The 14,423-nt window shown below is 43.0% G+C and overlaps 1 protein-coding gene across 2 annotated transcripts; it reads right to left on the bottom strand.

Annotated features, from left to right (window-relative positions):
• Window positions 1–1,261: 1,261 nt before the first annotated feature.
• Window positions 1,262–12,391, bottom strand: ERI1 (exoribonuclease 1). 2 transcript variants are annotated; one of them, XM_075090913.1, is made up of 7 exons: window positions 12,230–12,391; window positions 11,242–11,417; window positions 8,634–8,844; window positions 7,214–7,297; window positions 6,449–6,558; window positions 4,096–4,210; window positions 1,262–2,179 (listed from the first exon to the last, which is right to left on the bottom strand). In XM_075090913.1, exons 1-7 carry the CDS (start codon window positions 12,308–12,310, stop codon window positions 1,937–1,939), a joined length of 1,020 nt encoding a protein of 339 aa, XP_074947014.1. In that variant the 5' UTR covers window positions 12,311–12,391; the 3' UTR covers window positions 1,262–1,936. The 2 variants fall into 2 exon arrangements, with proteins under 2 accessions (XP_074947014.1, XP_074947015.1); XM_075090914.1 differs by having other exon boundaries at window positions 11,242–11,412; window positions 12,230–12,367.
• Window positions 12,392–14,423: the final 2,032 nt, after the last annotated feature.

The following is a 14,423-nucleotide window of genomic DNA, read 5'->3' as shown; positions in this document are numbered from 1 at the left end:
TTCGTTGGACTGTGAGCCTGGTTACAGACCTGTAAATAAAAGGCTAGTGACAAAGTCTATGATACTGCCAGCATCCCAAGGGGAGATCTGCTGAGCTAGACTCAATTTTATCATAGAAACATTCACCGCAGTAACTCAGAGACAAAAAAGTAAATTACCATGGTTCTTCAAAAAAAGATGATACTATGGTTGCTAAAGTGAAAAGCAAATATTTAATTATAATTTGCACAAAATATGGGCTGACAAATAAATGGATTTTTGGAGTAAGCATATCAGAGATTTGGATTTTACCCGTCTGAAGATACATCAAGCACTGCTACAGAAAGAAAGGAAACTGTAAAGTTGTTCTACTTGTAGAGTTTTGTTCAAGTATTCACTTTCAGAAAAAAACCCAGGTCATTCTAAAGCAGTTGTGGCTGTCCAAATCTGTGACTCTGGAAAGAAAACTGCTTCCTTCCTACATGTGAAGCAACTGAGAATCAACCAATACTTCTCTCTCTTACATGAGAGTAAGAGTTTTACAATAGAGTTTTCACATTTCCATCGATCCACTTTAACAGTCAGAAGAGCGAGGGGGGCTGGGAGGAGTTTGATTAGCCAAGCAGTTGATGTTCTCAACCAAGCTTTATTATGAATTGGTTATTTTGTTTCCTGAATGTAAGCGGCAGAAAGAATGAGTTGTAATACAGGAATACCAAACTATTTTTTTACTAAGAGCAACCAAAATACATCATTCCGCTTTTCAGAACATGCCATTCTAATGCAAAGCTGACCACATTAATGTTGTACTTTGTAACAGCCCATGGAGACAAAGCAAATTAACACTTTGGCCTCTTTTGAATATCATCTTACTTGGGGCCTAGAAAGAAAGCAGAAGTTGTTAATAATTAGATATGGGCTTTACTAATAAAATTACATTAATCTTTCAATGTTAGATTTTTGAGATAAAGGCATAGCTTCATGGTGGTAGAGGTACCAGAAGGTACCAAAAATAGTTGAGCATGTCTTTAACTATGAACTAGAAGCTTCTTGTTTTGTTCTACAGAACAACCAGATAGCACAAAATATTGAGCCTGGCATGTTTTGAACTTATTTTTACTTCACATTTACTTAAAAATAAGTCCAAATGGCTGACAGTGTCTAAAAGCAATATTAAATGAACTGCAGCTGAGTGTAGAAGGAATAGGAGATACAATCCTCAAAGTGAAAATCTGAAGCACATTCTCTTTTTAAATATAGGTTAAAAAAAATTACCATCATACTGCATTAATGGGATTTTTATTCAATACACAGCTCTTCTAATTGATGTGGAAGCAGACAAACATATCCCTTAAAGAAAAAAAAAAAAGGCAAACATAAACAACACAGTATTTCTCTACTGTTTTAGACCTGAGGAACATGCTCCTATTTTCCCTTGACTTTGTTTAAAAAAAAAAAAAATTACCAGCAGGAACCCTTAGAAGAGTGCCTTATCAGGAAAGGCCAGCCTGACCACTTGCTATTTCAGTTCTTCCAGCAATGTCTTATTCGTGTGCAATGAATAATCAGATGCTAGATATCATCAGAGTATGGCACAGTGAATAAATACTACCCACAGGCAGGGGTGGAACAGCAGCACACAGGCCCAACAAATCTTTGCATGTGTTTAAACTACATGTTCTTAAAAGCTTAACACTTTGCCTGGATTCTGCATATCAATCTGCCTGCTAAAGTTGCAAACAACAACAAAAAAATCATCAGTATATATAAAAAATGCTGTAACACAGGCTTCAAAGAGCAAAGAGCTTCCATACTCCTCTTTATTTCAACAGAGACGATTAATTAAGGTGCTTTCAGATTCTGCATTGCAGACAGGTTGGCAGAGGTGGCCGTTTAATAAGCTCAACAGTCTTTAGCCAGTATCTGAGAGGAGTTCCGAAGGCAGAACCCAGAACTGCTAGTTTCTGTGACGGGGCATCTGTGGAGCAGGGGCTCCCTCTAAGGGGGCTGAGGAGGAAACTGTCATAAGCTGTCCAGCATGCATTCTCTCATTCACCCGCAGTTCACAGCCATCCTGCAGCATCCTTATAGCTATCCTTGCAATGTTTTTAGAGTCATCAAGTCCACTGTGAGGTCTCCCATCATAATTCATGCCCAGCTTTTCAAGCATGATTGTCAGTTTGGTCTGGTTCCTTGGAACCTGGTGGAGAAATTGAACGACATTCAAGAATTAGGTTCCGTACCAAGTCTTTGTAATCTAACACAGCGCAGTAGAAACATATGCAGATTTTAAGTCTCCTTAAGTCACATAGCACTTTCATGTTGCTTTTTGTCAGATCACTAACAATTTAACTTCAAAGCACCTTGGTGAGACAGACACTTTCATTTTTGCAGAGGAGACATAGTTAACAGGAGCTTGTCTAGACTCAGGATAATCTGAAGAGCCTCTCACCACTACCAGCACCAGCTCAAGATATGCCAGTGCTGGCAACGGTGGAAGCCATGGCCTAGCTAGGTTTAAGAAGCTTTGTGAAAAACGGAATTACTACCCAAAGTGGTATTGCAGAGGGAATCAGATTTTGGTTTTCTTTTAAATGCTAAGCAACTAAAGAAGCACCAGGCTCCTGATTCTCACTGACATCAAGCTTCTGAATGCCTCCAAACACCACAGGAACAGATCAGCAACACGTGTAGCAGCCCATGTTCACATGGATGACCAGCATGGACAAAGAAGCTTAACTAGCTTACCCATACAAAGTGCTACACCAGCAAAAGCCCCTCGTCCTCTCTCAATTATCTGCTAAATATACATTTGTGCTTTGGAAAGGTCAAAGAAAAACAAAAGGATAACTTTAAAGGAAAGCTTTAGTTTGCTCTTTTGGTGGTGGTGTGTGGGTGGGGGAAACAGGACATGACAAATTCCAGGACATTGCACCATACTACTGGATTTAATAGGTAGGCAGAATGGTGACACGACAGTTGCCAAAACCTGGCAATATGCAACTCCAGCAATAACACCCACAAACTGGGCAGGGGACGTACACCTGCAGGCTGTGGGACATTCCACATGAAAGTTAAAATACATTCCTTGTCATTAATTTTATCTATTACTATTACTTAACAACAGATTCAATAGCCACACAGAAGCACTGACCAACTATAAATGCTGCAACTGCTTGCATTTATTAAAAGAAAAAAACAAACAAAAAGTAAAAAACCTGATTCATTCTAAGTTACAATCTTCATTGCCTTTGATGAAAAAGCACTCACTCACTGCTCAGAGAAGGAAAAAGAAGGTATGTTAGAGCTTGTAAGAGTCACAAGACTGTTCTGTGTCCTCATGTTTCCAACAGAAACGGTCATGCAGAGAAGGCACAATAACAGAGGCAGTAATGGAGCAGCCCTGTAATATTTGCTCAGCACAAAGTAAAGCTCTTCTCTTATTCAGCATTAACCTCTTTCTTTTCTACAGGTTACATTCAGTATGAAAAAGCCCTTCAAGAGAAGATTGTCAGCTAGGCTGAAATCACATTCAAACAAATGGTTTAGTGTAGACTGACTAGGAATTCGCTAGAATCTCTGATAACCCATTTTATGGCAATCTGACAGTGAAAGAACGCAGAAATAGGGTCCAGCACTGAACTTGGTATTGCTTTTCTCTTGACAATTTGATGCCACTGTAGATATGTCCTGATCTTTCTGTTCCCATTACACTGTCAAAAGTGGAGATATCTGAGGGTAGTGGTACAAATTAGTTTTGTAGTGTATTACATGAAGACAGGAAAAAATAATAAAAAAGATCAATGCAGAGTCTTTTGAGCTGAACTACTTCAAGGCACACTTGATCTAAAAGCACCAGCATGACATTTTTTGACAATCCTTCATGGAGCGTCTTCTGATTCTTAAAAACAAGATCAAAATCAAAATGCAGTAGATTGTATGATCTTCGATCAGTGAAGTGAGATCTGTGCGCGAAACACATTTGAAAATCAGGCCCCAACAATTAGTTTAAGTGCTCCAATTTTATACTACACAAGTAAAGACGACCAGCACAACGGGACAGTCTAGACTTTTAAATGAAATTTTCCCATAAGAGGAACAACAATGTGTACAAACCTTATAGAAGTTCCCATATGATTTGCGAATATTGATCCACTTTTTGGCAAAAGAAGGGTATTTGATACGGCTAATACGGCACTGGATGTTCAAAAATTTACTCATATCCCAAGATCTGAAAAAGTCAAAAGAGAAAAAACATTAGTAATATATAATTCAGATGCCCTGTATTCTACATATCATACAGCTGTAGCACAAACAGCTGTCTTGTCATTGGTGGTCAGTAGAAGGAAAACAGTTTAGGAAAAGCTCTTTTGCTATAATCATGCTAAACAATTTTTTATTATGAATTTGTTAATCATGGGGAAAACAAATAATGACATGAGCAAGATTTTCACTATGATGGTTTCAGGTCCAGGACAGTTAAAACAAAGAATAGCATGCCGACTTTTCCACCTACCACATCTGCTCCAAGAACTGCCAATAAACTAGATGCTTACACAGCCCTTGGGGAAGCAAGGGACACCTTAAATTTTCCTGGTTAATTGGGTATACGTGCATCTCTACTAAATGTAGGTTACTGAAACCAGACTGCACTTATTTTTAGGAGCACCAGACCTTAACAGAAAATAGATGAATCTTTAACTCGATGCACTTCTAGCCCACCTTCTTGAAGGGAATAACTCCAACAAGTTTGTAAGCTTCAAACTAAAATAAAACCTTTCCCCCCTGCCCCCGCTCTTTTGCAGCTGTCTACACAATCTCACCTACATGACAAATTTCACTGCACCTATTCTCCCTGAGGAGCTTCACCAAGGGGATTCCCCTGGAGGGGAATTCCAGACACATTCTAGGCCCAGTAACATAACCACTCTTGCACCAGTTTTGCTTTAGCAAAGTCACTGTTGCTTCCAAAGACAGAAACCTAATCATAGGAAAAAAAATTAGTCAAATAGCAGTATTTACCACAGTTCCTTAAATTAATTAAAGTTGGAATGACAATATTTTAACTCCTTATTTTTAAGGTGTACACAGATCTAAACCATACACCTGAAGTCTTGTGTGACAGCTTTTGAATGGCTTCACTGTTCACACTGGACACAACCACATTTCAGTGATACCGGTTCTTCACCAAAAAAAGACCTGTGATATATAATTGTCCAAACCTTCAGGAATTTTGAGAAAAAAGTCTCACGGTCAAAAAAATTTTACTCACTTGGTACGTTGGATTAGTTAAAGAAGGTTTTGTTATGTAACCATTCATCTCCTATGATACATTGTTTTTCAAACCACTCATATTACAGACTAGAATATTTATCTGTGTTTTACTCGACAGAAGTGTTTGGAAGTCATACTAAGATCCCCCACAATCTTTTTTCATGAACTCCAGTTTTGTTTCAGGGTTCACCTCCCTTTGGTTTGACAGTTATTGTAACAGAGCAGCACAGGACTACCATTTTAATCCAGCACAACAGAAGACCTATTCCAGGCAAACAACAGGCATAGCAACACGAAAACACATCAATCAACTCAACATGGCTAATGTTAAAAACTCTGTGCTACTTAAAGTCCTCATTCCAAGAGAAGGGGGAAGGCAAACATTAACAGAATAGCAATGTTTCACAGCTGAAAAGCAAGCACCACCTACAGAAATATTCCCTGGCCAGTGCTATATAAGGTAAGGCTCAAACAGTATCTTTCATCGTATAACAAAGCTAAGATGACAAGAACAATGTTGCATCAAGATGTATCTAGACCTCAAAATCTGTTCACTTTGCAGTCGTTAGGGGACTTGCTTTTCCACACAGACCTTGTGAGAGAGCACGTTCAGGTGGTAGTTCAAGGACTAGTCAATCCCTCACACACAAACCTTGTCAGAGCTGGGACCCACTGGTCTTCTAAGCTGAAGCAGAGAGCTGTCTGTGCTACCCATTTCTCCTTGTTCAATAAACAGCATAATCCATTACTGCTTTCTGGCAAAATGTGCAGGATGTATCAACAGTATCACTAACACACATAGGATACAACACAACCACCACCCATCTCTGAAACCTCAGATTCAGGAGAGCATGGGAGTTTCTTACAACTGAAATTGCACAAGGTTATTTTCAGATACTACATGCTACACGAAAACTAGATGTAAACAGAATTACAAGAACAAAAAAAGGATAAAAAGTCTACTCAACATCATTTAAGTTGCATACAGAAAGCTAGGAAAGAAACAGTGCCATCTAATGGATTGAAGCTTAATTTCAAATTGTTTACAGTTCAGCTTTTCTGATTTTCCTGAAAGCTAAAATTATAATAAAATGGCAAAACAGCAGTGTCATGATCCACCTTTAACAATACTCTCACAAAGATTAAACATAATTTTGCAGTTTTAGATCGTGCTGAAGGTTACATAAGGACATACCCATCTGTCAACATGGAATATCTATACTTTGTTCCCAGTTCTCGCTGTCTCATCCACTCTATGACATTCTGCAGAACTCGAGGAAATGTATCAGCTTTATCAACAATGTCCTAAGAACCGACAAAACAAAAGTGAGGAACATTTTTTCATAAAAAGCACCCCAGCGTGACATGTAAGAATTATATTGATGTATATGCACGTACTAAATCACTCACTAAGTTGGCTTCACAAAAATCTTTAGAAACAGATTACCCATTAAAACAAGCAGACTATCAGACAGATTTTTCTAAGCTGAAAAAAAAGGCACCACAAAAGCACCACTAAAAGAGCAAACCTCCAAAGGGCGTATACAAAGGTAACAAGGTTAGTCAGCTGTTGAACTTGGATTAAAACCTTGTTTCCCAGTCTTCTGCTCAATTCACTTGATCACAAGCCATTGCCATCCTAAGACTCTAAACCCTTCAGAATAAAAAAATCTTAGAAGAGAAACTGATGCAATTCAAAAGGTGCTTTCCTCTGTTAAAGATTAAGTTTCTACACATGGATTACAAAGTGACTGTTTTTCCCTACCGCTCCTTGCAAACACCTAAATAACCAACTTAGTGAAATCAATTCTGTGATAATTGGGAGAAGGGGGGAAAACCACAAGGATTAAGAGAATAAGCCTTACAGAAAAATTACCATGAAAGATTAACAGTCTGAAAACATCAACATGGCATCTCTGTTTTTCATATTTTTTCCTGAAGAAAAAAAAGTGCAAATTACCTGGGTGATTCCTGTCAGACTAATGCAGAAGTTTGAAAGTTTGGGATTAACTTCTGGCTTCACGTATTGCTGAAAAGTATCTTCCTGTAATAAGAGAATCAAACACTCAGCAGCAGCACACTATGTAGCAACTTCTTTGGCTTGCCCATAGCTGAAAGGCAACAGTGGCTACTTGCCCTGCTCTAGGCAAAAAGGAGCATGTACCTCCCCAGCCAATATGAGGTTTCTGACTGGCCATCACGAGCTTCCCAATGGGACGGATGGATGGCTTTCCAAATGGAACATGTCCTTCTTCTCAGCCAGCAGGCACCAAAGAGCAAAGATGTGGATGTAAGAGAGAAGAAGGACAGACTGCAATACAGGGGTGGATTTGGGAAAAGGAGAACATGAGTAAGGAAAAAAAGGAGAGGCATGAGCAAAGCCTGATTTTTTTTCAGGTGGTATCTCTAAAGGCTCACCTGTAATTCAAGGTAGGCAACCAGCCACACACCTCAGAGGCTGCATACAAGTCATACACCTCTGGATGCCTGCCAGCCAGAGATAAACACAATGACCGTACTCTGGGAAACTGAGCAGTATGAGAGTGAAGACTACATGCAAGTTTCATGGAAAAAAAGAAAGCCCCAAATCCCTGCTGCTATACAAAGCCTTTTGGACAGAGGAAGAAACCACAGTTTCCTACTACTCTAAAGGTAATAAAACAATCTTTGTAATCTGCACAATCCCCTCTCTGCAGTTAGCTATACAGGCAGCTACAGTCTAAGGCAGCATCACGGCGATTACTGGAAACCCTCTTCCTCCTCTTAAAAGTTCTTGATAAATGAACCATTAGTCAGAGGAGCATGCACTTCCTCCGTTTCAATGAGTCACTCAGTTTCAGTTAGACAGCAAGTAGTTTTTCCAAAAAGAAAGCTGTACTGGAACAGAGCACTCGAGGCTGCCAAACGCCTACTAAGCATGTTTAAAATCAGGTTACACAGCTGTCAATCTGTCAAGTACATTGTGGAAATAATCTAGCCCGCCAAGAAGCCTCTTCTATATCGCCTCACATGGGACCACAGAATCTGCTAGCTCTTGTTTATGGTGAATCCCTTGAGTCCTAGAAATACCTTCGTGGATCTTAAAGCAGGGAAAGAAGTGGTAGTGGTGGTGGGAGGACGTCTGAGAAACTGAGAGTCCCTCATATCAGTAGAGGGAGTCAACAGCAGGAGCAAGATCTATTCCAGGTGCTTTAAGAATAGAAAGAAAGTTTTGTTTTTATGTATGTAAGACGCACAGAGGATAGGTCTTTATGAAAAAAAAAAAAAAAAAAGCTATTTTTAATGAAGTTCAACATCTACCTAAAAACTAATCTGGACTTTCTGAAGCAAGGAAGTTACATTGAAGAACAGCAAACCAACACAGTAATTAGATCACTTACTATTTCCAGGGTATGCGTGTTTAGTAAGACAATAGGAAACTCAATTATTTCATGCATGAATTCAGGTGGGTTTCCTTCTTCACATGTTGCTTCAAAGTCAACAACACAGATGTAGTCATAGTAGCTGTCTCCATTAATGGGTTCTTTCTGCATCAGCTTCTGTTTCTTATAATAGTTTTTCAGTCTCTTTTTCAGCACATCTTTCACTCCTCTAAAGAAATAAGGGAAGTGACAAAGATCACACTCATTCAATTACTTATTTCACCATTGTAGAACTGAAGCTATATTTAACATTTTAATGTTCATCACTTATTAACTTCATTTTGAACACCAGCACTATTGAAGTCTGAATTCAGCCTTATCATACAGTTAATGCTCCATTACCTGGGAAAATGCAGAGGCCATGATACCGCCCGATAACTACAACATGTAGATAATATCAGTATTTGGGGACAGACTGGGAAGCATAGTGCAGAGACTCTGCAGTCACCTCCAGTTCAGCAAGACTCAGCAGCAGAAGCCTTTGCAAAGCCCAAGTCTTGGCAGTGTGCTCCTAGATGACCTCTGGCCCTCAAAGCAGTACTGCTTTACCCATATTTCCCTGTACCCTCTGCCTGAAGTGACTCATGCCCGAGCTATTTTTGCATCAGTGGCACAGATAATGCAGAATCCAGCTAAAACGCCCATATTTCAAATTTGTCTCAATTTAAATTTAAAATTGAGCTTGAGTAACTCAATTGAAGTATTCAAGATTTCAATTGCCAGAAAAACTTCCTGGTCAAGATCCTGCTTTTCAGGAGGTTTGTGGCTAACAAATAAATTGACAGTGGCAAATGATTAAAATTACTTACTGCATCTTTTTAATACAAACATTATAATATGCAAGTACAGGTGCCAGAACTCCTATGTACCAAACCAGAGCTGAATAAACAAGGATAATTTACTCTTTGAAGGCAGTTATTTCTAAAATTACACATTGCAAATGAAATCACAGAAGCTGTAAGAGCTACCTGTAGCAAGTGGTATTATCAGAAAAGCAGTCCACTGATCCACAAGGAAAAAACTGGAATCAGACTACTAAACCTGAAGTTGAAAACATCAGCCTCTTCGGCAAACAGAGAGAACTCTTTCCCCACTCTAGTTTATTAACGCAGTTTAATTCAATGACCAATTTATTCAAAACTGAAATACTATGGGAGCTGATGGAGGGGAAAATTACGTTTTTCTTCATCAAATCCATAAAATAAGTTGAAAGAGGAGATGATCTGCTATCAACATAACCCTAAGGGAAAAGGATGGTGTGTGGCAAGCTGCTCAATTCACTACATTAGAGGTAATGCACTATTTGTTTACATGTAAGGCATATTCTGACCAACTTAATTGAATATATTGACAAAAAAAAGTCTAGCTTAGCTAAAAGTTTAAAGCTTTCTGCATTTACAACTGAATAAAAAACAAATAAAAAACTAATAACCGAGGAAGCCACAAACATATAATTTACTGTTGGAATTCTGCTTTTTATTTTTAAATCAGAGTAACTGCTGAATAGCTGTACAAATCTGACCTGTTTTACTAAAAATTTTATCACGTAATTATAATTTTTTTTCCTACTGAGAAGCCAAATTCATTCAACCAAAGGAGGATTTAAAAAAACACATGCAACCAGAATATTTGCAGGCAAATGGGGTGGAGGTGGCAGGCTGCACTTCACACCACACCATTTTTTTTTTCATTCTTACCAAACTCATCTCTTTTCCTTCCTTTTTTTTTCCCCTCTGAACATCCTCTCTCCTACAGTTGCCACCTTTTCTAGAAAGCTGGACTTCTTTCAGACTCCATCTCTTCTTCCAGAACAGTAGCATCTCACTTTGCTAACTCACCACCACCACCACCACCTCCTCATAACTCTTGCCAACAGAAATAATACACTTTGTTTTTCCCATCTGACCTTCTTCTCAATACCTCATATTTGCCTGGCCACAGCAATATCAAATGGTCTTGCAGGTCATTTCTGATAGAGCAGGAGCCACTCTCTTATATACCTAGCCCTTTACTCCTCCTCCTCAATGAGCACAAATCCAGTTTACAGTACATTCACCTATTCGCATTATTCTATCTCATCTAGTCAGATTAGCACTCTTTTTCTAAAGATACTTGTCCTCTGCATTGATTAAATTCAGAGCCCTATCATTGTAGAGGTTCTAGCCAATATCAGCTCTGTACTGGGCGGAGTACATAGAAATACCTATATCCTGAATTGAGTTTCTATACAGTGAAGGTGTGCAACACCACCTGAGAACCCTTGCAGTTCTTCAGACCCATCTTTCCCCCTTGACCAAAAACATGTTGAGAAGTAAGCCACAGTTACATATTCTTTTGTTTCTTTGTGTTACCCGTTGAAACAGTGCACATTTCTGGTAGCACATTAAGCAGTATCACATGCACTAATCCTACAAAAAAAGCTGTGTCAAGACTGCACATGAAACAACTGGCGTGTGGTGGCATGTCTGCTTTTCACTTGTGTTGAGTTTTTGAACTTCAAAATTATCATTCCTTATAGTTCTACTGCTCTGAAAGATAAATCAGAAGGTTTACACATCAACCTAACCTGGTTTCAAGCTTGAACTCTGCAAGTTTACTTCTGAGCTCATCTCTGGTCATTCTGTTGATATAACCATTGGTTATAGCAATTTCTTTGTAAATGGGATCACTGAAGTCATTTGAACTGGCAGTGGAGTTTCTCCCATTCGTTTCTTGATCACTGATCCTACAATGCTGCCTACCCTAGAAGAAAGAGAAATCCGAAGGTCAAAACAAGAAGCTAGAGCATTAAAATTTACACATCGCTTTGACACCAAAATGCAGTAAAACATCATGCTGTTTCACTCATGAGCAAACTGAGCGAACGAGCTTGTGGATGGATAAGAAAGTCAATATGGACATCTGCTCTGAATCACCCATTTTCCTTCTCTCATAAAAATCAAGGGACAGACCAAAGGGATACTAACGCACGGGTGTGAAGTCATGCCAAAGACTAGCCCTGAGACAAAACCTGAACTCGCGTCCTGTTTTTAACAGAAGAGTTAGTCCTGCAGCATGAGCTGGCAAAACCATGGCTGGAGCAGGAGACTTCTCTCAGCACCTTGTTTAACCAGAATACTGACACACAGATGTCCGATACTGTGCATAGTAAACAAAACAATAAATTAAGAAGAAAAACTAAAGGCACTTTGACGCTTAACGGTTATCGGCAGCCTTTGTGGGCCGAGCACACGGCGGGACCGGCCTCCCCCAGGCCCGCTGTCGCCGCCAGCGGGGCCTCCCTGGCCTCGGGCGCAGGCAAGGGGCCCGTGGGGCCGGAGGCGCCCCCTCGGTAAGGCCGCACTCAGCGCGCCCGGCCGGGCCCCGCCGCGCCGGGCCGGGCCCCTCCGCACCGGGCCGTCCCAGTGAGCCACCGCGGGCCGCGGCTCGGCGCGGCCTGAGGGCCGGCGGCGGGGCGGCCTCCGCGCATGCGCGGAGGGCAGCGGCGGGCGGGGGACGCCGTCGTACCCCCGCCGGGGCAGGCAGGGCCCTCTCCGCCGCCCCCGCGCACTCACCGGCGGGCCGGCGGCGGGGGCGGGCGGCGCCGGCGCCTCGTTGAGGGCGGCCTGCGGGCGGTTCTCCTTCTGTTCCTCCATGGCGGCAGCGGCGGCGGGGAGAGCGGCCCGTCGCGGGGCGGGGAGAGCGCGGGGCCCGCCCCGGGGCGGACCCGCCGCCTCAGACCGCCCCGCCGCTCGTCCGGTGACCCGAACAGCTGCTCGGCCCCGGGCTTGGCTCCCGTCTTTCCTCTCCGGGATAAAAAAATACTGTCGTGGGCATGTGCCACGTGTGCTCGGCCTGCCTCGCCCCCCTGCCCGTCCCGGCGGGCTCCTGCCAGCCCCCGGCCCGCTCCTCCGCCTCCCTGCTCCTGCCATCCGCCCTCCTGAGCTTTTGCTGAGTGGCCTGGTTTTGGGGTCGCAGCAGCTTTCTGGGAGCTCTGGCCACGTTACAGGGAAAAATGCACGGGGCAGGCACCTTATTCATGCGTGCATATTCCTCTCCTGACTGCGCAGGGCACAGTAACCGTGGATTTGAGACGCCCACAGTGTGTGTGTGGCCAAGTCCAGGCCACCAGAGCGATTCAGCAGGCCCCCACCCCGCCAGCCCAGGGAAGCTGCCTCATGCTCTTCCCCATGTCCCTTAATCCGCAGTCAACAAGTGCAGTGGGTTGGATGGCAGGAGACACGTGTGAGCCCCTCTGTCCACCACGGGTCAGTTAATTTTTGCTGGTGCTTCCCACAGCCCTGGAGCGCAGTCCAGGCACATCCTTGGAGATGTCCCTTCTGTCTCTCAGCAATGGAGGTGGATGCATACGTGGCACCTACCTGATGGATGCAAGCACCCGACACCTCCACATCTGCTGGCCCCTACAGAGCCTGGCATCTCATCTGCCCAGCTGTGGCCGGGGCCCAGCCACCCACCCTCAGTCCTGCCTCCTGCCTCACTCCAGCACACCAGCATCTTGTTGCAGATACTGCCATCCCATCCCCTAGACCTGCTGCACAGGGTCGCTCTGTTCATTGAGTTTGCCACGGAGGTTTGTCTTGTCTTCTCCTCCAGGTGAGGGTGGTGATGGAAATGGGGTCACATACAGCTGCTTGGGTCTGTGTGGGAGGGGACTCACTCTTTACTTTTAATTCACCCTCCTGGTGCTCCCGGTAACACCAATGTCGGCAAGCAAAAGTTCATCTGCCTTACTGCTCTCACCTCTGAACATGGCACTTGAGCAGGGTTTGCAGGAACCAAGCTTTACGAGACAGCAGACAACACAGTACCAATGATAACTGCTGAGCTGGTCTCACAAACCCACAAAACACCTCAGTGCCATAGAGGAAAAGCTGTTCCCCAGAAATCACCTGCCTTGCTGGAGTGGGCAATGGTTCACAGATGTTAATCCCAACAAGGGGCTTCGTGCTCAGATTCATTCAATGTCAACTCTCTTGATGATTCTGAGAGTCATTTGCTAACAGCGTTCCTAAAAGCTCTGGCTCCTGGATTCAGAAAATCCCAGATCTACAATTAGGTGCAGACCTTTCCAGAGGCAGGGCCCAAGGAGGCACTGGAACAGGGAAAACAAATCAAACAGCCAGCCTGTCCTTAAGACTGAGATCACTTTTATTTTCAGTCGTTTTGGCGAGGATGTGTGGGCAAGTGTGGGTGTGGTGCACGTACGTCTGGGCATGCATGTGTGTGCGCAGAGTCCTGCCCAGTGATGTAGGTTATATGAATACCTGCAATTACAGTCCATGAACTGAGCCATGAAGCGCGTGATGAGTGCTACACTGAGGCCCACTTGCTTGCCTCTTCTTGTGCTTACTGCAGTGCAGCACCTCTACCTCCCTGCACTGCCGTTCCAAGGATGCCAGCCCAAGATCCCATCCAAAGGGTGCCTGAGGAGCTGAGCTCTGGGATCTGGCTCTGCAGGAGTGAGCCGGTGGGTTTCCATCTCACTTAGTGAGCTCCTAAATACCATCTGCAGTTCCCTTTAACACAACCACATCTCTCTCCTCACAGTGAGGAGCCCCTGCTGCTCTGACATATTTCAACCACCTCAGAGGTACAAAGGGGAAGGGACAGGGACCCCATGCAAGCTCTGGTGCTACAGCACAGCCAACTGCATTGTGGGAGAGCAACACCCAAATGCACTACTGAGTTTTCACAGCCACTGTGGAACCGTAGCATGGGGGATGCTGCAAGGGAGATGACCCATGC

This window comes from Phalacrocorax aristotelis, chromosome 4, assembly GCF_949628215.1.
Source record: "Phalacrocorax aristotelis chromosome 4, bGulAri2.1, whole genome shotgun sequence".
NCBI classification, from domain to species: Eukaryota; Metazoa; Chordata; class Aves; order Suliformes; family Phalacrocoracidae; genus Phalacrocorax; species Phalacrocorax aristotelis.
The sequence above is the reverse complement of the archived record's forward strand: the minus strand, read 5'-3'. Positions and strand labels throughout refer to the sequence as shown.